This window comes from Fundulus heteroclitus, chromosome 20 (assembly GCF_011125445.2).
Source record: "Fundulus heteroclitus isolate FHET01 chromosome 20, MU-UCD_Fhet_4.1, whole genome shotgun sequence".
In the NCBI taxonomy this organism is placed as follows: Eukaryota; Metazoa; Chordata; class Actinopteri; order Cyprinodontiformes; family Fundulidae; genus Fundulus; species Fundulus heteroclitus.
The window spans coordinates 42020406-42044729 of record NC_046380.1 but is presented as its reverse complement, the minus strand read 5'-3'; the positions used below and the strand labels follow the sequence as shown (position 1 = coordinate 42044729).

Sequence of the window (24324 nt, the reverse complement as noted above, 5' to 3'; positions counted from 1 at the left end):
AAAGACTAGTCTTACAATTACAAGGAGAACAGATGAGGCTAAACTTAGAAGAAATTCTGCAAAAAAACACAGGGGAAATGAGTGTAAACTATGTAATTGGCTTCCTGAGGAATACAGGACTAATTAAAATAATTTAGTATGATCTTTTTGTTTGTTTTGTTTTGATTGGTTTGTTTCGTTATGTTTGTTTGTGTGTTTGTTTTATTTGTTTGCAACCTATTAGGGAAGGTTAGACTCCAGTACCACACTCCAGTCCAGTTGGTGGCGGTAATGCACCATTAAAGTTAGTTGTCAACCGCCATAAAAACCGAAAGAAGAAGAAGAAGAAGAAGAAGTGGACTGTCTCGTCAGCTAATAGTGCCGATATGAATGAGCGGTTCACTTAACTGCAGAATTCGGTAAACTCCAGGTTGCTGTCCATAGAGGACAAGTTGGCGGCTCTGCAGTCGAACAACTGTGCGGGAGAGACTAACTCCAATAAGAGAAGACGGGTGCAGAATCCCAAGCTTAGGTAAGAATATGTTCGGTGACTGCTAGCTAAGCTAAAAGTAGCCTAGCCTACAACCAAATCTAAGATTAGCCTAGTAGCCTTGCAAAAGAACAAGCTTTATTAAAGTGTATTTTCATTTACAGGAAGCAGTATGCCGTCTTCACAACTCGGAGACAAATTGCAGGCGCTATGAACCGGAGCGAGGCGGTGACCTCCTATTTGCTCGGAGCAATGTCTGCAATTCCAGATTTACACGATGTTGATAAAGACGACATTATCTGTAAGTGAATTGTTTTTACTGCTTCTCCTTCCTTGTTTAATGTTATTGTGACTTGCGTTTGATTTTTATTCATACCACTCTCATTTAATTGTTTTCCAGCCTGGCGAAGAAGATGGCGTTGTTGGCGTGGTCTCTGGATGGATTGGACGGCCGCCGCCATTTCGTAGGCCGGTGTTGTGCGCAATTCTGTTTCCCCTGTGTCGGGAGCGCACTTTGCAGCCGTTTTCCCGGCGCTTCTAGTTGATTTCTCGGTAAAACAAATCCTATAATCATGTCTAGGTTGTAACATTCAGTTTAAGCGGCAGCTGTTTACAAAATTGTAAAATAAAAATAAATAAACGGTCTTTCAGACATCTCCCGAAAACTTTGGGAAATAAAGAGCAAATGTTTCTAAATTCTCAAAAATTATGTGTGATAGGATGTAGTATACTAGAAATTTCCTTAATCCAGTAAACTGTCATATTTTATATTACAAACGGATGTACTGGGAAGTCTACACTCTTGTGTTTTCAGGAAGTCTTAGGCTGTTTCTCAATTCACGAGAACGCGCTCGCATTCTCGTGAATTGAGAAACAGCCATAATGTTTGTGTCCTGCTATCAGCCGCCCATCCCATCCTCCTCTTTCAGCAATGTAAAATCATAAACACACAGTAGGTGCTGGAATAGTGTTTTATGGCTTACTTTTATTTGTCAGGTTAAAGTGACAAAAGTTGGAAAAAGACCGTTTATCTTGCCATTTATAATAACACAATACAGCGTAAGAAGACATAGTTTATTTATTTTTATTCTACAATTTTGTAAACAACTGCCAATTAAACTGACTGTTACAACCTTGACATGATTATATGAGTTGTTTTACCGAGAAATCAATTAGAAGCGCTGGGAAAACGGCTGCAAAGCGCATTCCCGACACAGGGGAAACAGATTTTCACGGGGGAACAGAATTGCGCACAACACCGGATCTCTCTGAACTCTGTGTGAAGCTGCAGTCCCGGTTAGAGGCGACGCCGAAGTACAGAGCCACGCACAGTAGGCGTCTGCACATCGGACCTGCCTCAGAAAGAACGCTGCCAGCAGTTACCTACAACCCAGAGGAGGCAAACGGACAGTTCACGGGGTTGTAATTTTTGGATCCTCGCGTTGTATATAGGTGTTTTGTTTTAATAAAGCTCTTTCTTTGCATAAACATCTTCCTGGCAAATGTTCATTTCCTGTATAAATTCATTCATGTCCTTGATGGTAGCCTAATAATAGTGTAGTAGCCTACATAGGATAACATGAATATACAGCATAATATGAATGAATAAATATATATATATATATATATATATATATATATATATATATATATATATATATATATATATATATATATAATAAATAAATATATATAAATAAATATATAAATATATATATGTAAATAAGTTATTGGGGATCTGCCAACCAATCAGGAGTGATTTTACTTGTTTGAAAGAAGTGGTTCCATCTAATACTCAGTAAGAACGTTCAAGCCTGGCCTGGCCATGTGTGGTTTTGCTGCCAATCAGGAGCGATTTTACTTATTTAAAAATAGTGGTTTCAGCCAATACTGAGTAGGTTATTCAAGCCAGACCTGGCCAGCCGCGCGGGTTCGCTGCATTCATATGCTAATTAGGGCCATTAGTACAGCTGATCGCTCTCCACATACGTCAGAGTCCGGTTCCGACAATTTGTGGCACTGACAAACGGCGACAAGCGCGGGTTGCAAATTGTCGTTAACTGCCGAAAATGAGGGAGATCTGCGGTAGTTTACGGGGACGAAAATCTCACTTTTCATGCAGTGACACTGACCAGCTTTTCTTTTTTTTTTAAAGTGGCCTGTCTGGCAATGCGGTAATAAAAATTGTTGTCTTAATGCCAAAAAGAGCCCAACAGATTTCACTTTCACAAATAGAGCCTTACCACATTCGCCACAGTACTCCACTTTATTTATACATGCAAGAAGCATATTGAATGTTATTTGGACTGAAAGCTATAAAAATCTGATAAGACACCAGGTCTTGTTGTTTTTATGGCATTCTCAGGCTCAATCCTCCATTTGACTATAGTCAAGAACACTAATTCATGTGAGCATGATTTAGTCAAAATATTAAAAACCGAGGAATGCCTATGTAATTAATAACTAAAATATAAATAAGTGTGATGTCTGAATATTTTGTAAATCCATGTTTTTCTGGTCACTTCCTGAAAAATAACAGTATAGTACACAAGGGGTTTGCCTGGACAGCAGCATAATCCATAAATACCATAATGAAGTGATTATTAGTGTGCATACAGTGTGCATGCAACATTATTGATAGCGTCTTTCTCAGTCTTTGATGTCCTAAACTATTGCAGTTTTAACAGGAATGGGCAGAATTATTTTCTTAATATGTACTGACGAGACTGAGAAACACACTGAACCCACAGAGGAACGTTGTGGGGTACTGCAAAGTCTGCAAACTCAGTAAAATACTACACAAAAAGAAAAACCTGAAGGGAATGAGGCTCCTCATCTTTCTTCATAGACCTGTGACAGCGTGCTCTAACTGTGACCAAGTGGCCAACAGCATTTGACACTGTTCAAAAACAAAGTATGAAAAGGCTCAACATTATACATCAACTATATCCCTGGTGTGACTCATTGGCTAAAAGCTGCAAAACAGAATAGCTGATATAGCAATAGTTTAATATAATAAAGCTAGTGTAGCAACTTAATGGAGAAATAGAAAACGAATACATGACAAAAGTCCTGTTGGTAGCGTAGCTATCATTATCCTAGCATCTATGCTAACAACAGAGCTAAGAAGACAAAGCTCTTACCTTCATAATCGAAAATTTATTTGTGTTCCACAAAGAACTTGTAACCTTTGTCGAGTTTGGAGGCTGGTGTGGCCAAAAGATTTTGTGCCAGTCTGTGCATGTCTCCCAAACGAAATTTGGGTAGATTCGTGAGGGACTGTGTGAAATCCATATGTGAAAACTTTTCTCGCGGAGAAAGCGGAAATAAAGATACCCTGCTTCTCCGCAGAACGGAAGTTGCATGACGTCACCGTGAAAAGGGTCTATTGGAGAACAGAGGTGTGAGAAAGACCCCGAGCCTGCATCCGCCTGCTCAAATGTCGTGATGTTGCATGCTGTTCTCAAGTGTGTTTAAAACTGGAAGTGCCAAAGAGGGTGCCCAGCACAGTCCACCCCCCTCCTGACCAGCTTTTCTCTCGCCACAGCATAATGCTACCACCTCCATGTATACCCTGCGCTATATTCAGTGTGATGTGCAGTGTTACATTTTGTCCACAAATGGGAAAAAGTTTTCTTTTAGTCTCATTTTACTAGAGGATTTTCTACGCTAGTTCTAGTATGTACCCTACAGAGCGTCTGGTAAACTACAAACCAGACTTCTTATGACTTTACTTCAATACTTTATGTCTTATTGCCACTATTCCATGAAGCCCAGATTTGTGTAGTGCAAAACCAATGACTTGTCATGTCAACAGATTTTTCGACCTGAGCTATGGATCTCTGCGTCTCCTATAGATTTACCATAGATTTATTTGCTGCTTCTCTGGTAAATTATCTCCTTATCTGGCCTTTCAGCAAACATAGACATCTTGGTAGGTTTCACATTTGCAGATAATGGATTGAGCAGAGCAGTTTAAAATGTTCAAAGCTTGGGATATTATTTTATAACCGAACCCTAGCCTGCATAACTTTAACCCTGACCTGTCTTCTGAGCTCCTGTCCTATTCTGCATTATGTTGTTTGCTCATTAATTTCTATAAAAACCTCTGATGCCTTCACAGAACTGTCGGATTAATTTATTTCCAAAACCATGTATTATTTTTCTTTCAGCTTCACACTTATTTTCTGATTTGTTTTGATCTATCATAAAAAATAGACACTGAGGTTTGTGATTGTGACATGACAACATATGAAACAGTTCTATTGTTAGTGTTTCTGAAAGACAATCCAAACTTATACTCCTTATGCTGTGGTACTATAGCATTGGTCAAAGCTGCAGGTTATTTTTTTAAATATGTTTATTGCTACAAAATGAAGGAAGAAGTTCAATATTTTCCACCAAAATATATTGGACTAAAAGAAGAATGCAGGATGATGTTGGATCTCAGATAATGCACAAACAGCTGAAACCACAGTTTAAGAAGACCCTCATGTTTACTGTTATCTCAGAGTCCTCGTATTTTCAACCTCACTACATTGCTGTGGAAAATGCAAACATTGCAAAACAAACAGATTAAAAGGTTTAAGCTGAGCTCTGATGTATGTTGTAAACTAAAACATTTTTGCCTGATGCTTTTTTTCTCCAGGACCCAGCGTGAGATGGCACACCATTCAGAGAAGGCTTCAGCCTGAAGTTTAGCTGATTCGATAGTACCACTGCTTTCAACTCTTCCAGAACCAATAACCTTCAACAGAACCCCCTTCTCAACCCGAGGTCAAGCTTTCTGCTTACATCAGTCCCCCCTGCCCTACATCGTCCTTTTTGTAAAACTATTCGTGGTTCTGGGTCTTCTCATCCTATTTCCATCGCACGTCTTGGTGTGCCAACTTGAAGGTTCTTAGGCCATGGCAGTACCCAGTGCCAATGAGTTCCACTGGCAGAGCCTGGCACGACTGCCATGTGGCCGCGTCTACCACACTCTGTCTGAGGTGGGGGGTCAGATGTACATGCTGGGTGGCTGTGATGCTGCAGGGAGGCCGTGCCCCGGACTTGAGCTGTATTCTCCTGAGGTACGGTAGGAAACAAATACAACCTGGATGCTGACGTTTCATAATTAGAGACATTTTGGCTATACACTGTATATGGATTTTTGTTGGCAAATATATGTAGAACTGCAATTTTCAAAGTTCTTTCCAGCAAAGAAGTGTGCCCTTTTGACTTAGACTTCAGTATTACCACAAATGTTTCCCTGCTGAGAACCTTAAAAATGGATTCTGTCTACCCTTTTCTGTTAATTAATGATGCTTTGGGTGAATTTTGTGCAAGACTGTAAGACTAGTGTTCTTAAATATAAACAGACTTTCACAGAGCAAATATTGGGAAGAAATGTGGGAACATAAACTTTATGTTATATAACTTATCTTATAAGTTTCAAACGTTCAACTTCCAAAGACTGGGAGAATAACCAAAATAACCTGAAGAAATTCTGCTGATTTTAGCAAATTTAACTGATGAGTCAACTCCTCTTGAAATTATAAAGACTCAACAAATATTTTTAAATATAGATCTAATAAGGAATGGAATAAAGATGCATCTCCCCAACAGAATGACACAATAAGTACCAGTGATATTGTTTTAATAAGAAAAGCTTTTGCCGGGGACAGGTCATCCAATCTAAATATCCCTTTCCTATGATTAATCTGTCTACTCGATTTGATCCTTTACAGTATTACATTATCTAGTTTATTGTTGATTAGATAAAGATTTCAATATATTATTTTGTGTTATGTTGATTTTTAAAACCATTATATTTCTTTGGCCTATGAGTTCTTTTGACCTGAAGATTTTGGCCCATGTGAGAAAAAATTTGGACATCACTTATTAAGACAAAGCTTTAGAATTAGCCTGATTTACAAGGTTAGTTCAGGGTTTCTGATGGGAGGTTCTGCTAACAGCTTAGAAACAGGTAATAGCTTACCTTCAGTAGATAACTCTATAGGTTTCTTTATTTAACAGTGTCTTGAGATTTGCTCAATTGCAACCTTTAGCTAAAGCCAACATTTGCTGTGCGGTTAAAAAGGACCAACAAGAAAATTTAAAAACCAAGATGTTTCTCCAAAACGTATTAAAAAGCTGAATGGACATGATCACGGAGGCTCCCAATATGCCTCCATTAACAATGAAGCAGTGGGAGGAATTTCTGTTCAGAAGCAGCTGTTTCAATATATCCTGAATAAGGAGTAGGGTTGAAAGATAGGAGCATTTTCTTCCACAGAGCATATACATGCCTTGGTAAAAATCTCCCAAAACCTTGAGGAAGAATATTTTATGGTCTGTTTAAACCAAGCTTAAACTTATGGCCATGACACTTAAAGTTAAGTTTAGCACCGAACAGTACCTACGTTATTGATTAATGGTGCTCAGAAACCAAGAAGAAGGGAGTGGGAGGGAGAAGAAAATGAAATATTGTGTATGTATGAATTGCATATACATAGGTATATATTAATAACATAGAATTAAAGGGAATGATGATAGTAACAGTGTATATATCTGCTACACTGAAACCAGGAGCCTTAATGGAATTTAATTGGAATTTAACAATTAAAGGGTAGACACTGAATAGCTTAAACCTATACCTTTTTGATCTTTGTAACATGTATGATTTAAAATTGAATTTAATGAATGTAACTGAACTTTGAACTGTTGACTGATGCTTGATTATAATATTGTTTGTGTTCAAAGTCGAATAAATTAATAAACTAAACTGAACTAATAAACTATGTAATATCATATCCACAGTGAAGTGTAGGGGTGGGGGCACTGTAAAGAATTACCCACACCCCGTTGGGGTCCTCCCAGTTGTTTACCCTGGAGAAGCAGTCTTGTTTCATTGTTGACTTCTTAAGTATGAAATGACTTGAGACAGAAACTATACTTTAACACATTTAATCTAAACAAGCCAGAGGAATGATACAGTTAAAGGTGTCAGCGATTTTTCCAGAAGTTTCCCTAAGTCCCTTTTTGAATCATTGTGCATGCACAAGACCATCTTACCTTGCTCTTCCTTGCGCTTCCACTCTTTAGGGGTATCACGTGAAAAAAATCTCCCAAATCAACTGTGGTCTTATTTCTTTCAACTGAGGCCTTCTTCTTCTTCCCATAAATATGTGGAAATTGGTCCCTGGATCATGGTGCAAATAGACTTTTGAAGCACAGATCAATGCGGCTTTTTCTCCCCACATCTTGGTGATTCTACGCACCAGCCTGGAAAGTGAGAAGCACTCTGTGCAAGACTCAAAAGCTAGAGAGGAGAAGTCTAGCCTTGCCTGCAAGCTGAATTCTCGCAGTATTTGTGTGTTCACAAACACACGAGAATCCATCTTGTCCCGCTCCCGCCTCTACTGTTCTAGACCGACCCAAAACAGGCCTGCCAATCATGTTGCAGCATTAGCATTATGGTTTAAGGTGGGACATACAGCTGTGACAAAAGCAAAAGCTGCTGTGCCCACAGCCAAACCAAAATAAACATGGCAGTGCAGTAGAACACACACGTAGCTGCTATCACTGTTTTGTCAGAATCTACAATTGTCACAAGTGTCACTATCCAAATAAACTTGATCACCATAACTTCATGTGGTTTCCTATGGTGCATACTGCTTATAACGTTTTCATTTGATACAATGATTGGCTAAAACCAACGTTTGGTAGGCGAGCACCAAGTGCCCCACTTTGGAAAGTTCTGCTTTATGTCCCTCCTTTCGCAAACAGATTCAATAGGAGCAGGCCCATATTAAAAATGTGTAAAACATAGAGGGCAACACATTGTCAATATGGCTAGCCAGGTTAAGAAAAGGCATCACGCAAGCAAACTTCATAATGATCAATTAGGCTGCTGACATCATGTACAATACAGAAAATACTTTCACACCTCTTGTATATTGTCTAGATGGATTATGGATATATTTTTCGGCAACTTTTTAATTTCTTCTAAAATGTTTATTATTGAGAATATTCATGTAAAGAATATAAAAAAATCCTCTGTACTATATTCTTTGTACATTTCTCTTCATTCTTGATTATTCAGTATATTTCCTATTATTTATTTATTCTCAATGAAATTAGCCTGCTCGTCGAGCAGCTGAAACTAATAAATTTTTCCCTATGGGGATGATAAAGTTTATCTTATCTACATAATAATAACTATTATGTTAAAGAAATTGCTCATTTCCTCCACTGTTTAGGATCAGCCAGTCAGCTCTCTCTGTTTCCACCATCTTCACTGGTAAAGGCACTCTTAGGCTCACTAAAAGTCTTCCTCACTACTTCTAACGTTGCTAATTTTAGGAGCTCTCTTACAGCCTAAGCTGCTTTGTGCATAACTTTTATCTTACCGAGGTAAAATCTAAGAAAAATCTTAGACTTTTCCTAATATGACGTCACTAAAAGTTACTTTTAGTCTTAGGATTCTTTGTGAATACAGGTACTGGTCTCTGCTTGAACGCTGAAGATTAACGGGCATTTTATTTTAAGCATCACAGTCAGACCAAGCAAATGTCAAACACCAGCAAAAGAATGGCTTCACAGGAAGAGAAGACTGAAGAAGACTGTGGATATTAGACGACCTCACAGTTTTACAGATCTGGAGAACTTTTTTTTTTCTCGAGTAAATACAAAGTAAAGGTATTGAATGCTCTTTATTATGGTTTTATTTTATTTTTTTTACTTTACAAAATTGTGGAATTTAAAAGGGGGTTGTAATCTTTTTAAATTCACTGTGACTGAGAACAATTATATATTCATCAGAATTTTTGGTTGTCAACCTTTTGTTTTTACTGCCTGTGTGCAGGTGGACCGGTGGATAAGCTTGGCCCCAATGCCCACCCCTCGTGCTGGGGCGGCCGTGGCCGTGCTGGGGAAGCAGATCTTGGTGGTGGGAGGAGTGGGAGAAGACCAGAGCCCACTTAAGGCAGTGGAGATGTATAACACAGAGGAAGGGAGATGGAGGAAGAGGAGTGCTTTGAGGGAGGCACTAATGGGTGTATCCATCACTGTGAAAGGTATTCAGGGTTACACTTTAACACTTTTTCGTTGTTAGCTTTCAAAAATAAATAATAAATAAGGAAATGTGCGGAGCTCTTCAATCAAATTAAAACAAGTAAACGTGTCCCCAATTTTCTCATTTAGTCCAATTAGGGAGCTGCTTTAATCAAGTACAATTTTATGTGATTAAACTGATTACGCCCAAACAAAAATCATCATGAATTATCTCAGATTTGTTTGATGGGCTATGCATTGCTTATCAGAAATTAACTTCTTAACACAGCAGTAACTGACTTTAGTTTAGTCTCTTGTGTGCTATGACAAATGCAGATGCACAGGGTTGTTGTCTATGAGTGGGACACCAAAACTACTAGCAAAATAAGAAGAATTGGATGAAATATGGCGGAGAGCTGAAACTGAAGGAAGAGCTCGCAGTCTTTGAAGCCCTGTTGGCAGCAGTTAAAGCTTTGAGTCTTCTTGGATGAGTGTGTTCAGGCTTTTCACACCTGCTTGCATGCAGCCGTTTATGCCATTCATCCCAGCAGATCCTCTCAAGCTCTGTCAGATGGGATTTGAGGCTCCTGTGAACTGCCATCTTCAATTCATGTTGAGCCAAACAGCCCAGATTAAATTCCTGTGCAACATTTGTGGACTGACCTGGAGGGGTTGGGAGGGTGGAGGTTTTTAAAGTTACAAACGTTTGTAAATCTTTCATGTGTTTTTAAAAAGCTGGCGTATGTGTAACATCTAATAAGGCTGCAAAAGGGACAGACGCAATTTGTTAAACTGAGTTAAATATGCCAATTAAAGCTCATGTTAAAAACATAGCAGAAGTACATGTCTGACACACCTCCTGCACCAAGGGGGGTCGTTTCTTAGTTTCTCCTTCTATTTTCACAGTAGTCCTCTTTGGTCACTAATCACTTCACTGTTACTTCTATGTTATATAAAAAGCCAGAGCAACAAATAAAACTGAATATCTCAGAACTTTCACACTTTTGTAGGGTCTGCTATAGAGAATTGTCACACATGAGTAGAGGACTATGCTGAATCTGTGACTGCAGAAGTTCATGGGGGATGTTACTGAGACCAAAAGCATCAACACACAGGCCAACAACAAGAACACCTGGATGACCAATGAGGTATATAAAATGGCAAAAGCATATCACCATGGTTTTATCACCGTGAATGTAAATAAGACATCATATTATCACCGTAAATGTAAATAAGACATTATATGCCCATTCCTATTTCTTTTTGTATTTTTATTCTTATTTTTCTATTTTTATTTGATCCACTGTATATATGAAGATTCACTGTATCTAACTGATGCACCTTTCCTACTTTTGCACCTTCTCTTATTAACCGATGTGGCAAGTGAATTTCTCCAATGTGAGATCAATTCAATTCAATTCAATATTATTTATATATATAGCGCCAATTCATGAAACATGTCATCTCGAGGCACTTTCCAAAGTCAAATTCAATCATATTATACAGATTGGTCAAAAATTTCCTATATAAGGGAACCAGTTGATTGCTTCAAAGTACCGACAAACAGCATCCACTCCTGGAGAAGCGTAGAGCTACAGGGAGAGTCGTCTGCATTGTCCATGGTTTGCAGCAATCCCTCCTACTGAGCAAGCATGGAGCGACAGCGGAAAGAAAACGGTCATTTGCCTCAACCGACTGGGGGTTACAGAAGACAGAGCAGAGACACAACAAGACAGACAAACAAGCACAGAAGCACACATTGATCCAGTAATCTGTTCTACATTAGATGGTAATAGCGGGTGATCTGTCTTCCTTGGATGATGTCACAGTTAACAGAACGTCAGACCAGGTGTACCTACTATGAAGAAAAAAGAGAGAGCAAAAAGTTAAAAGCTAAAATGACAACAGTCATTTCAATGCAGATTGTTAATATAATAAAGCCTATCTTATCTTAAATCTGGTGATATGGTAGCACTTAGAACAGCCTGACCTCATCTGGACCTTGCCGCAAGGGCTGCTAAAGCCCCATTTCCGAACATTGGTTTGTTGCGCTCTGCTGCGCTCCACCTGCTTGGTGAGCATTTCAGGAACAGTGTTTTTCAGGGCCAGTCTCTGGCCCTACTCAGGAGCTGAGTCAAAGTGAGTGGACTCGAACAGAGTTTTGATGTGAATACACTGTTATTAAAATTAGAAACATTCTGTCCAGGGGTGATGCTGAAAAACTAGTCCATGCATTTGTTACTTCAAGGCTGGACTATTGTAATTCTTTACTATCAGGAAGTCCACAAAACGCAGCTCGAAGTCTTCAGCTGATCCAAAATGCTGCGGAAAGAGTTATGATGAAAATCAACAAGAGGGATCATATTTCTCTAATTTTAGCTTCCCTTCATTGGCTTCCTGTTAAATCAAGAATAGAATTTAAAAATCTCCTTCTAACGTATAAAGCCCTTAATAATCAAGCTCCATCATATATCAGAGCTCTGATTACCCCGTATATTCCTAACAGAGCACTTTGCTCTCAGACTGCAGGTCTGCTGGTGGTTCCTAGAGTCTCTAAAAGTAGAATGGGAGGCAGATCCTTCAGCTATCAGGCTCCTCTCCTGTGGAACCAACTCCCAGTTTTGGTCCGTGAGGCAGACACCCTATCTATTTTTAAGACTAATCTTAAAACTTTCCTTTTTGACAAAGCTTATAGTTAGAGTGGCTCATGTTACCCTGAGCTACCTCTATAGTTGTGCTGTGATAGGCATAGGCTACAGGAGGACATCAGGGTCTAATTTTCTCACTCTATTAATTTCTACTGTTCTTCAGTCTACTGTTCTCCAGTTTTGCATTGTATTACATTGAAATGACTGTCGTCATTTCAGCTTTTAACTTTTTGCTCTCTCTCTTTTTCTTCATAGTAGGCACACCTGGTCTGACGTTCTGTTAAACTGTGACATCATCCAGAGAAGACGGCTCACCCGCTACTACCATCTAATGTAGAACCGATTACTGGATCAATGTGTGCTTCTGTGCTTTTTTGTCTGTCTTGTTGTGTCTCTGCTCTGTCTTCTGTAACCCCCAGTCGGTCGAGGCAGATGACCGTTCATATTGAGCCCGGTTCTGCCGGAGGTTTTCCTTCCCGTTAATGGGGAGTTTTTCTTCCCACTGTCGCTTCATGCTTGCTCAGTATGAGGGATTGCAGCAAAGCCATGTACAATGCAGACGACTCTCCCTGTGGCTCTACGGTTCCCCAGGAGTGAATGCTGCTTGTCGGGACTTTGATGCAATCAACTGGTTTCCTTATATAGGACATTTTTGACCAATCTGTATAATCTGACTGATTTTGACTTTGGAAAGTGCCTCGAGATGACATGTTTCATGAATTGGCGCTATATAAATAATATTGAATTGAATTGTTCAGTGATAGGCTAAGGAGGAGGATAAATTAGGTTTTTCTCGGAAAAAGTGCAGAAATACTGAAGAGAGACGACATTAATATTAAGTACCACTATGAACAGAGTTTATCAAACCGAAATATAATTTTACTATTTACAAACCATCAACCATGCCTGAAAGGAAAACAAAGAAAAGAAAAAGGATACTTCAGCTTTATATACGCAGGTGTGCTGTATCACGCTGTATGCTTTCTTTTATAGACTAGTTAAATCGCTATACAACTACAAGCCATTTACCATTTCTTATTTTTCACTAAAAACTGTTCATTTTTGTCTCTGAAGTGTTTGGTTGAAAAAAGAGCTGTTGTCTGCCCTTCAGACTGCAGCCAGCCAGACATGCCTTGGGTCTGGCCTATATATATATATATATATATATATATATATATATATATATATATATATATATATATATATATATATATATATCCATCCATCCATTTTCCAAACCGCTTATCCCTCATGGGGTCGCGGGGGTGCTGGTGCCTATCTCCAGCGTTCTGTGGGCGAGAGGCAGGATATATATATATATATATATATATATACACACACACGGACGGACGGACGGACGGACGGACAGACGGACAGACAGACAGACTTACAGACAGACAGACAGACAGACAGAAAGAAATTGGTCAGAACTCCAGGTATCTAACTTTCTCTCCTTTCACAAAAAAGTAGACAAGGAGTAGTACCAGTCTTCTATTTTATAAGTGGAACCACATTTTGTTTCCACTACAACAGAACAGACTAAGCTTGTATCCCATGAGAAAATAAATAAATAAATATATAAAAAAATCTTAGAGCCCGACTCGACCCAAACCTAACCGGCCTGCATGACATCAAGTACCGACCCGGCACAAATTAGGGTTAGGGTCGGGTCGTGCTTGGGCATAAAATCTATACACTACATCTTGTGATTGCGGCACAGTCACCATCGCTATGCCTTGAGTCAGGGCTGCTGCAGAAGCAGCGTCGGAATTACATAAAACTGGTTGCATTTAAGGGCCGATAAACTTTTGGAAGTAGAATGACATTTTACTTTGACAGTTTGACTTGAAATTTAATTGACATAAAATTTATTTGTGAGAAATTCTAGAGAAAAAACAATATACACAAGTATGCCATGAAAAGTAGTCCAGTGTTTAACATACTAAAAGAAAACATTTGACCTAGTTAGATAAAGGTTAAATAAAATAACATAATGCAAGGATACCAATATTCATTTATAGTCATTCATTAGTGGAGTTTATGAAGGGCACACCGAAACAGAATTTCTGGGCATGTTCCCATTAAACAAATGTGTTTTAAGCTAGTATTGCTGGGTAGGCTATGCTAGCATTTTGACATATCACTAATGTTTGTCTTACTTCATCCATTACAAACAAATCTAAATTTACAGCAGATCAGAGATTTATTTTTTATCCTCTCCCCTCCAGCTATATCTCTGCTCTGCTATGACAGTCAGGGGGCGAGGAGCTATCTGTCCTTTGTCTGAGAGCTACCCAACCCGACTGAGCCTCACAGATTCCATGGATTGTTTATTTTTTTTAAATCAAGAGGGACCTAAACCGAGCCTTTGGTACATATTTATTTCTATCATAATATCAACAATTTTTTGAGCTTTAATTTGTGCTATATTTTTTATAAAATTCAGATAAGAATTAAGAGTGGTACTACCTTTTTTGACAGATGAACAGCATAGTTTTGTTTTGAAAGACTTAGTGCATAGCCTTTATTCCTGTGATTGCAGCTCACTATCTACAGTGGCAAATAGAGGATGTCCCATCCAATAATATACATCAATGATCATTACATTAAATAAGCATTGCATTGTTTATGTCAGTGCATAGCTTTGGTTTGCTTGTTTTAACTAACATGTTATTTTTCCTGCAGCTATAGGGTTTTGGTCTCTGTGAAACAAAGTACTTTAAGAGCTTGTTAGCCTCAAACAAGTCTGTGTTTAGTGGTGCATCTGTCAGTGTCTGCTGGAACATGGATGGATGCAGTTTATACACAAAAAGTATTGACTGTGCAAAGGGTCCATATTGCTGCTCTCCATCTCCCTGAGCAGTCTTCGATCCTCAGCATTTGAATAGCAATCTTCCCCCTCCAAATCCATCCTGACCAACAGAACAATACACTGTCTGACAAAAGGATCAATAGAGTCAAATGAAAACAAATATTCTATTTCAAATGGGTAGCCAGTTAGAAAATTGATTAAATGATGCCTTTGTTATTGATATTTTGAGAATCTGTGATCATATTACATATTTCAGGTAATGACCTATTGTTTTTCCCAAATAGATATAAAGTTTTTAGGAAACTTCTCCCACTCTGTTATTTTATGCAGATGAGCGAGGTCACACTTCATAGTGAGTAGCTTTGTTTCCACTGTATATAAAACCACTTGAAAGATGAGAAAAGGAAAAACATAATAAAAATACACATTCTTTCCCCAGATTTCATTTCCTCTGCTATCTGATGATTAATGCTGCTTCCTCTGTTGCGTCAGCATTCTTCCACTTTTCCATTCTTTTACTTGAGGTGCGATTCATTCCAAAGTGCCAGACGTGGACTGCTGCATTTTATTTTTGCGTCTGAACTGACCTTCCTCCTCCTGTCTGTCACAGGCTCTTGCTCGTTCAAGAGCCACAACTCTGGCCAGAATGGTTTGCACTTGTGAACTGAAAGGCAGACGTTTACACGCGGTTAGACATGCAGGAAATTGTTTTGTGTGGTATTTGTCTTTTAATAAGTTATTGAACAACAACAAAAGCCAGGACAGATAGCAGACAAAACAGCTTTTGCTGTCATTTGCAATTTATATTATTCTGGGGGAAAAAAATAATACTATGTTTCATTTATTTAATTGTTGAAAGTGTTCATATGTCCTGAATGGAATGAATTTCAAGACCAAACAGTGGCATGATTTGGGTTTTTGTTTATTGTTTTGGACTGTTGGTCTGATCTTTCTCCACTTCATGCTCCAACCTTCCCAGTCACTGTTCAGCTCACATTAATCAGTTTCACCCATCCATCCATCCATCCATCCATTTTCCAAACCGCTTAATCCCTCATGGGGTCGCGGGGGTTGCTGGTGCCTATCTCCAGCGTTCACTGGGCGAGAGGCAGGGGTACACCCTGGACAGGTCGCCAGTCTGTCACAGGGCAACACAGAGAGACAAACAACCATTCACACACACACCTAAGGACAATTTAGAGAAGTCAATTAACCTAACAGTCATGTTTTTGGACTGTGGGAGGAAGCCGGAGTACCCGGAGAGAACCCATGCATGCACAGGGAGAACATGCAAACTCCATGCAGAAAGACCCAGGGGTGTACTTGAACCCAGGACCTTCTTGCTGCAAGGCAACAGCGCTACCCACTGCGCCACTGTGCAGTGGGTAGCGCTGCAGGATGATTAAATGAGTCAGTTTCACCCGCTGATGCTAATTGATCATTCCGCCTGGTGCTCCACCGATTTATACCTACCTCACTCACCACTCCCTGCCAGAATGCATCTTCTCATCTCTCTGCCTGCATGAATCTACTTCAGAGTTTGTGTTGCTCAGCCAGCTGATCCTGTGTTTCTGCAGTCGCCCTGCCTTCTCTAGATCAACATTCTATTGCTTGTTCGCTCTGCCAGCTTCGTTGTGTGTTCCTGTGTGGATCTAGTGCTCACTCTGCCCCTTCTGAAGGTTCATTGACTTCTGCTCTGATCATAACCTGCTTCAGTCATCATCACCTGGTCAACCGGCCTCCGTTATCATCGTCTGGTCAGTTGGTTTTAGTTCACTCCTGCCATCAGCCATAATCGACCTGTCCAGCCATTATCTGTTCGGCCTATTATCTGTACTCTTTTAATAAATCATTTAAGTGCAACTTTGTGTCCAGCTTGAATGGTCGGTTCCCAGATATATTCATTACAAATAGTTGTCCTACAGGGTGTCGAAAATGCTATTATCAAAAAGACAGAACAATCAAGAAGCTGCAAAATCTCATTCTAAAGCTTCTGTAGTGCGAGCAAAAGGGTTTACAGTAAAAATAAAAATAATAATTGTAAATAACCCTGAGAACAAAGCCGACAAAGGAGAACAAACTTTGGCTGTTCAGTGCAGTTCAAGGTGACCTGGGGCCAGATGTACTGCTGGTTTCAGGTTTTTGTTGGGAAATTTACTGGAAGAAGTTGTTGATTAATGACCACAGGAATGTTAACAGGACCAACACACTAGCATAGAAATACTATTGTGTTGGCTTTGTTCCAGATGAGAAATACTTTTTTTTCAGAAAGTCTGTGCTTACTACAGCACAAGTAATATGTGCAAACCTAAAATGACATGCATTGAGTCGATACTGTACAGATTTTTAGTGATGAAGCATACCTATCAGAATTTTGCCACTTCTGACATTTCTAATAAGAAAACAACCAAAGCTAAATTACATCCCAATGCTGAGATACTCTACTGACTATGTTACATCCACCTGCTACCATTCATAGTGTCACCTTGTGGGGCTTTTATCATGAATTGGAATATTTTCCTTGGGCAACTCAAGTGATTTTGAGCTTATGGTCACAAACTGATGGCAGACAATTTCAGGCAGATGACTCAAAGACCTTATTGGCAGACTGGTATAAAAAAAAGGGTAGATGTGCTTGGGACCACTCTGTTTTTGCGTCAGCAATGTATAGTTCCAAAGAAAAGTGTGTAGCCTTTATTACTTTTTTATGAAACCAGTCTCAAATTTAGGAAACTTGATCTATAAATATTGAAACAAAGGCTTTTAGGATTATCAATAACTTGAGAGGTTTAATTACAGCTTGGAAAGCTCCAGGATTTCCAAGAGTGTCGTCAGCGTTTCAGGTGCTTCTGAGGAGTGAGCTACTGTTACATTTTGCCACTGGTGTGAAACTTCTACCCAAAAACATTTTACTTTGTTGAATACTGTGGTGGACTGGCAACTTGTGCAAGAAATAAAATCTAATATTCATTACATTTGTTTTTACTATCAGGAACAGTTCTGATCAGGTAAGGATAGGTTTTCAATAATATCTTGTCTCCAATTGTAGATGGTCGGGCTCTGGCTGTTGGAGGAATGGGCGCTGATCTCCTCCCTCGCAGCATCCTGCAGCAGTATGACCTTAGAAAGGATGTCTGGGCGCTACTTCCTCCCATGCCAACTCCTCGCTATGATGCCAACTGCCATCTGCTTGGTAACAAGCTTTACATTGCAGGTAACCCTCCAGGATACCTGAGAACATTAACTTTTTTTAGCACCTTTTCTCAGAATAAAAATGCACAATTGTTTTCTTGAAGGAGGTCGACAATGTAAGCGACCAGTGAAATCTTTTGAGATGTACGACACAGAAACACGCTCTTGGACATCCCTGCCCGTTTTGCCATGTAAACGCACATATGGAGGTGTGATTTGGGACACTGCTGGGAGGCTTTGTCTGCTGGGAGGACTACGGCAGGGCGGAGGACACCAAAGCTCCAAGTTCACTAAGAACGTCAATATTTTTGACACCAATCAAGGTACAGAAGCACACTTCAGTGGATTCATTAAAGTTGTCTTCCATTTGTTTGTGTGCAGTTGTTAGTAATCTTTGATTTTGCCAACTTGGTGATTTTTCATATTAATGTGTAGGAGTGGTTCAGCCATATTACTGGTTTGAATCTGTGGAGGAAGACAAAGTTTATGGCAAGCAAGCCTTCCAACCTCTTAGGCAAGCCAAGTTTATTTATATGGTGCTTTTCAGTAAAAAGACGATTCAAAGTGCTGTACATGAACAGAAAAACATTAGAGGGAAATAATACAGAGGAAAATCTGAGGAAAATAAGAACATTTCATTAAAGGCATACTATGCAACATTTTTCAGTTAATTAATGTGTTCCATACCGTTTTGGATGATTAAATGAGTCATTTCAAGTCGAACAAAGGTTTTCTCGGCCGCCCTGGTGGTCTGTGGGGGAAATACCGTACTTGCAATTGCAAGAGCCCTCGGCCCGCACCCACAGGGTCAGAAGTCTTGTGCAAGACCGCGAGAGTCGGTCTTGCTTTATGGCGAGAACTCCATGTGTTTTTGCCCTGCCATTCACTATATGCACGCGCGAAAGCAACAACAAAGAACCGCGTGTTAACGTCAAATAAACATGCAAGCATATCGAGTTTTTATTTTATTTTATTATTATTATTATTTTTTTTTTTTTTTTATGTTGGCGAGGCGGTAGCGTGAGTCTGGCGAGGCGGCCGCTTCGCCAAGAAAGCGCTGCGGGAAACCCTGATGTTCTTACTTTCACTGTGTTAGTCATTGTTTGTACTGCCGTTTTTTTCGACTTTTCGTTGCGTTCGCCTGTCTGCTAAGCTCAAAACAACCGCGCCTGGCTTGACGGAGAAACCAGAACAGCTGAGCATCTTTATGAAAGTGCACTTTTACTTTCGTCCTCTGGGGGGAGCCTCGCTGGAAAATCAACCCCGGTTGCATAGTATACCTTTAACAAAAGAATAAGCTATAAGACATCTTTCATAGATTAACAAAAATACAGAAAAATCACAGTACTTAATTGTTTCTATTCATTACAAGAAATAAGCTAAATATATCCTTGGGAGTTTCAGATCTGAAGTAATTTTGTCCAACCTTTTTAAAGCTACAACTAAAATAACTGTCCTTGTTTAACTGGAACAAGCTTCATCACTAACATTTTAAAGCTACATTATTTCTACTTATATATTACCAAAAGAAAAACATTACATTAACCTAAGTAAATCCTTGACTAGACTTCTTTAGTTTCATTGAACGAGCTTCATCACTAAAATTCAAAGCTTAACTGTTTCTGTTCATACATTAACAAAGTCCTTAAAGCTACTTCTTAAGGTCTCTGATCTGATCTCTCTGAAACTACAGCTAAAATAGAAAGCAGCAGAGTAGAGGAAATGCCCAGCAGAAGCATTGTTACTGCATGGGAGTTATTGTTAGTGTGTGTGTGTGTGTGTGTGTGTGTGTGTGTGTGTGTGTGCGTGTGTGTGTGTGTGTGTGTGTCTGTGCGTGTGTGTCTGTGTGTGTGTGTGTGCGCACATTGTGTGTGAGCTCATTGCCAAAGCTAAATCATTAAACTGCCAGCAGAAACATACAAAAGAAAGGGTAATAGAATCAAGATTTTTTTGAATAGTTGTACTTTGCTTTTTTCTGATGCTATTTAGTCATTCCTTACAGTCATTAACATTAAACACAGAGCAGGGGATCAAACCAGCAACCCTCCAATTGCAGTACAAACTCCCTAACTCATGTGCCACAGGGTCTTAAGAAAGAGAGACAGATGTGGAAAAGGCATTGAAATGGCTTAATTGTTTTTGGAATTTCCAGTGTAAATAATAATAAATGTGCATAAAGTGGGTAATTTTAATGGTCTGACATTTTCACACAGTATCTACACGTATAAAACAAAAAAATAGTTTTTAAAAAATCTCCACCAATTTCTGAACAAATGAATGTTTTCCCCCACACAATAGATATTGTTAGATTAATTGTTGAATTGTTCGAAAATTCTCAGGGTGAGATTATGTTGCGGCACTAAAAGATCCATTTATATAAAAGCTTTTGACTCATCTTTAACATGGCTGCCAAAAAACTCTTCTGTATGCTCAGCTGGAATTGACTGAGGAAGTCGGGATGTATTTAGTGTTTTTCCTGTTTTGTGAGCAGCCATGATAAACGTATACTGCAGGAGAGCTCTAACAGCATGGTTTACTTCCAGAAGTTGGTTACCTTGCTGAGAAGTTGTGGGTGGCAGTCTGTCTCCTTCAGTTCTTTCCCCAAAAGCTCAAAATGATGACTCCGTTGTCTTACTCACCCTTTGTTTTGTGCCATGTCTGAAGCTGAAATGTTGTTGAAAAATGCTGAAAATTACTCTTCATAGCAGCATTTTGATTGACAATGATATAATCTTTCAAGCCTACCGATAAACACACATCATCTAGGACTAGCTTGTTAAGCAGTGCTACAAAATACTGAAAAAAAAGAGGCTGAACTTTTCCATGGGCTCAAACACCTTAGCCTGACGTAATGAGTTGGTTGTAGTTTGATCAAAAAAATCTTCAAGACTGCTTACACGGTTTTCTTGCAAAAGGCTTCAAAAATGGCATTATTCCATTCATGGCCAAATAAACATTAACCTGACGCCGCCAGATAGATTTGCTCCGCATATCCATCTGGAAACCTTCCATTGAAGTAATTGTGGGAAGGGGCGAAAATAATGGTTAGCTGATTGGCCTATGTTGGTGATAGACAAGCCAAATAAACCAATCAGATCAACGAAGCATATGACGTACTCGTCAACATGCTTCGTCGTCGAGCGATGACGAAAACACAACCACAAGCCAAGCTACTCTTGCTGCTGCAGGTAAAGGCTCGTTAGCTCAGCAAAGAAATACTCAGTAATTCCGATAAAACTTGCTCGATAGCCACGCTAACGCTAGTTTCATCGGCTGAAGCCGCCATGTTCTTTAGACTGAACAGTCGATCTTCTCGTTGCGTCACACCTCAACCCGCCTCAAAGCCAACGCTGATTGGACGTACGTTTGGTGAACGGCTCCAAATTTTCTTTAACTGAGAGTAGCCACACTGATCTGCAAGTGAAACCTTGAAAGCTCGCGAGATCAGGATGGTCTCACGAGGCTAAATAAACATGGCCAAATAAACTGTTTAAACTGCAAAGTGAGGACTTTCATAGACTTCCATTCATTTCAAGCCTTTCTATGATCTAACCCTGACCCTAACACCCACCCTACCCCAACCTAAACCTACCAGTATATACCTAAACCTAATTTACAACTTAGTGCTAAACCTAACCCCTAACCCAGAAAAAAATGAGGACTAAAAAAAGGTCATTATTTTACATCAGAGTCCTCATTTTACTAGAAAAGAGTAAAAACTATTTTCACTCAGCTGCAAGTACAAGAACACACACAAACATTCAGATCACCTTGTGTGTCTCTAGATGGTTAAAACCCACTGAAGGAGTCACATTTATCAGCATCAGCTCCACAGAAGAGCAACTGACCTGGCGCTGCAGTCACAGAAAATTTCCACTGGGGTTTGGACTTTTCAGTTTAGCTAGGTGGAACAGAACCTCTGGCGACCTGTCCAGTGTGTACCCAGCCTCTTGCCCATTGACAGCTGGAGATAGGCACCAGCACCCCTCGCAACCCAAATAGGGATAAGGATGCTGGGAAAATGGATGGATGTAGACAGAATCTCAGCAAGGTGTGGAAATTAAGACAAAACCTCAGCAGTGGGTGAGGATGTAAGGGGCATAATTTTTACTTCTGAGTCTGTTCAGCTGCTCCTGTATCCAGGGGTCACTACAGCAAGTCATAACAACTTGCAAACAGACATGATAGAGGTTCTATGTCCATTCTGAAAGAGCTGGGATTCAAACCCAGGTCCCCCATTTCCAGACACAGACTTAACCAGATGTCGCAGATGACTTAGTGATAGCCTGCTTAATGGACCAGAAACTGGCTACGGCTCTGTGGTTGAGGAGTTTGTTCATTGATGGGATGAATCCTTTTCGCAGATTAATATTACAAAGACCAAGGACATGCTTGTTGATTTCAGAAAACCCCCTCAGGCACGGGAAATCACTTCTACAAAAGGTCAGACATTGGAATGTGTGGACACATAAATATCTCGGTAAAGTTATCGACAGCAAACTGGCCTTTAAGGCAAACTGTGAAAGTGTTTTTAAAAATAAGTCAGCGCCTGTTTTGCCTCAGAAAACTGTCATATTTTTCCTTCAACAGAACTTTTTTGACTTTATTTAAAGAGGATTTTATTGAATCTGTTTTATCTTTAGGCTTAGTGTATTGGTTCGACAATCTTGCTGTCAAAAACAAGAATTGCCTGAACCAAATTGTGAAGTGGTCCAGTAAATCCAGCTCTGGACCCATTTTATCCCCTGCACAGAGAGTTCAGGCCTCTACCGTGTAAAACTAAATGTAAAACTAAGCGCTATAAAGCAGCTTTGTTCCTGTTGCCATTAGCTTCCAAAACTCAATTTAGCATGTGTGCCTTAATGTGTCTGGTGGCTCTTCTTGGTGAGGGAATAAGATACCAGGGGCTACCCAAGATGTGTCACAGGTCTTCTTAGAAGAACCTGAGCTCTTTCTTAGGATTACCATATTTCAATAATAACAGAGATCTTATAGTGGATATATTTTACAGTTCTTAGAAACTAACAGTGAGTATGATTATCTTAAAGAAAATTAAAGCTTTTAACTCAAATGTTCCAAAAAGTAAGTGAAACTCAGTTTACAGGATGCCCTTTTCTTGTTTTTAGATTTTAAATTCCTGAACAATACAAAAGAAATTACTCTTTTTATGTCTTCAACACGTCATCATTCGGTGCTAACCTCCTGCCATAATAGTAAAGTGCTATCTGGCAAAACATACCTGAATTTAGAATGAGCACAGAGGTAACTCCAGTCTCTGGTAGAAAACCTGAGCTCTTTCTGTAAAAGAGGACCCTACTTAGAGCAATTTTCCGCTCAGAAAATACTTGTAAAACACAACATTAACCAAAGAATGGCAAAACTATTGTCACCTCAGTAACATTGTTCAAGAATATGCACATGTAAAAACTTTAAACATAGTTCCTAAGTGCAACAATCATCTTTCTTTTTCAGATATCGCAGAGACAACTTACCTTAGCAGAGATCCTGATAGATTTGACAATCACCCATTTCATGTTTTCTAAGGGTGATTGTAGTTCAAGGTTTGACCAGCAGGTGGTGCATTTTAGCAGGATTCAACCTGAACCATTTCAATTATGTTACACATTATCTGTGTAACATAATTGAAACTGTGTTTTATTTCTTTTAATTTTCTTTTACTCTGTGTGTGTGTGGGGGGTGGGGGGTGGGGGGCGTGGGGTGGGGGGGGGGGTTATTGTTGAGTGTTGAACACCTACTTCATCTCACCGTAATCACATTTACCTACAGGTTTAAATAAAGTTGATTGGTTGATTTGATCGACTGATCAGCCCATTATACCTCGCAGAAAGCATATTTGATTCTGCTAAACTCAGGTGCCATAATGAAAGGTTCCTTGAAGTTCTCCAGATTTAGTCATTTTAAAAAGACAAATTTAATATGTTTTGTGCAGGATTTAGTGTGATAGACTAACATGAAGCACTGGACAATGAAGTGGAAGAAAAACCTGCATTTTACTTTTGGAACAAAATTTGAAAAAATGTCATGCATATGTAGTCATCCCCTTTTCCTCAGATACATCTAAAAAAATCCAAGTGCCTTCAGAAGTCACATAAGTAGCAAAGAGAGACCTCTTGAGAGCTATTTAAACTCAGTAGAAACAAAGTGGT

At 39.4% G+C, this 24324-nt stretch overlaps 1 protein-coding gene across 4 annotated transcripts in view; it reads left to right on the top strand.

The window, feature by feature from the left end:
* Positions 1–24324, top strand: part of klhdc8a (kelch domain containing 8A) — a 209318-nt gene that overhangs the window by 119289 nt on the left and 65705 nt on the right. For 3 of the 4 annotated variants that reach the window (XM_036151251.1, XM_036151252.1, XM_036151253.1), the window contains 4 exons: positions 5118–5541; positions 9318–9528; positions 18015–18179; positions 18262–18480. In XM_036151251.1, the coding sequence (XP_036007144.1) occupies positions 5377–5541; positions 9318–9528; positions 18015–18179; positions 18262–18480 (760 nt within the window). In that variant the 5' untranslated portion in view covers positions 5118–5376. The remainder of the gene's footprint in view (positions 1–5117; positions 5542–9317; positions 9529–18014; positions 18180–18261; positions 18481–24324) is intronic. The other variant, XM_036151254.1, reaches the window with a different exon arrangement.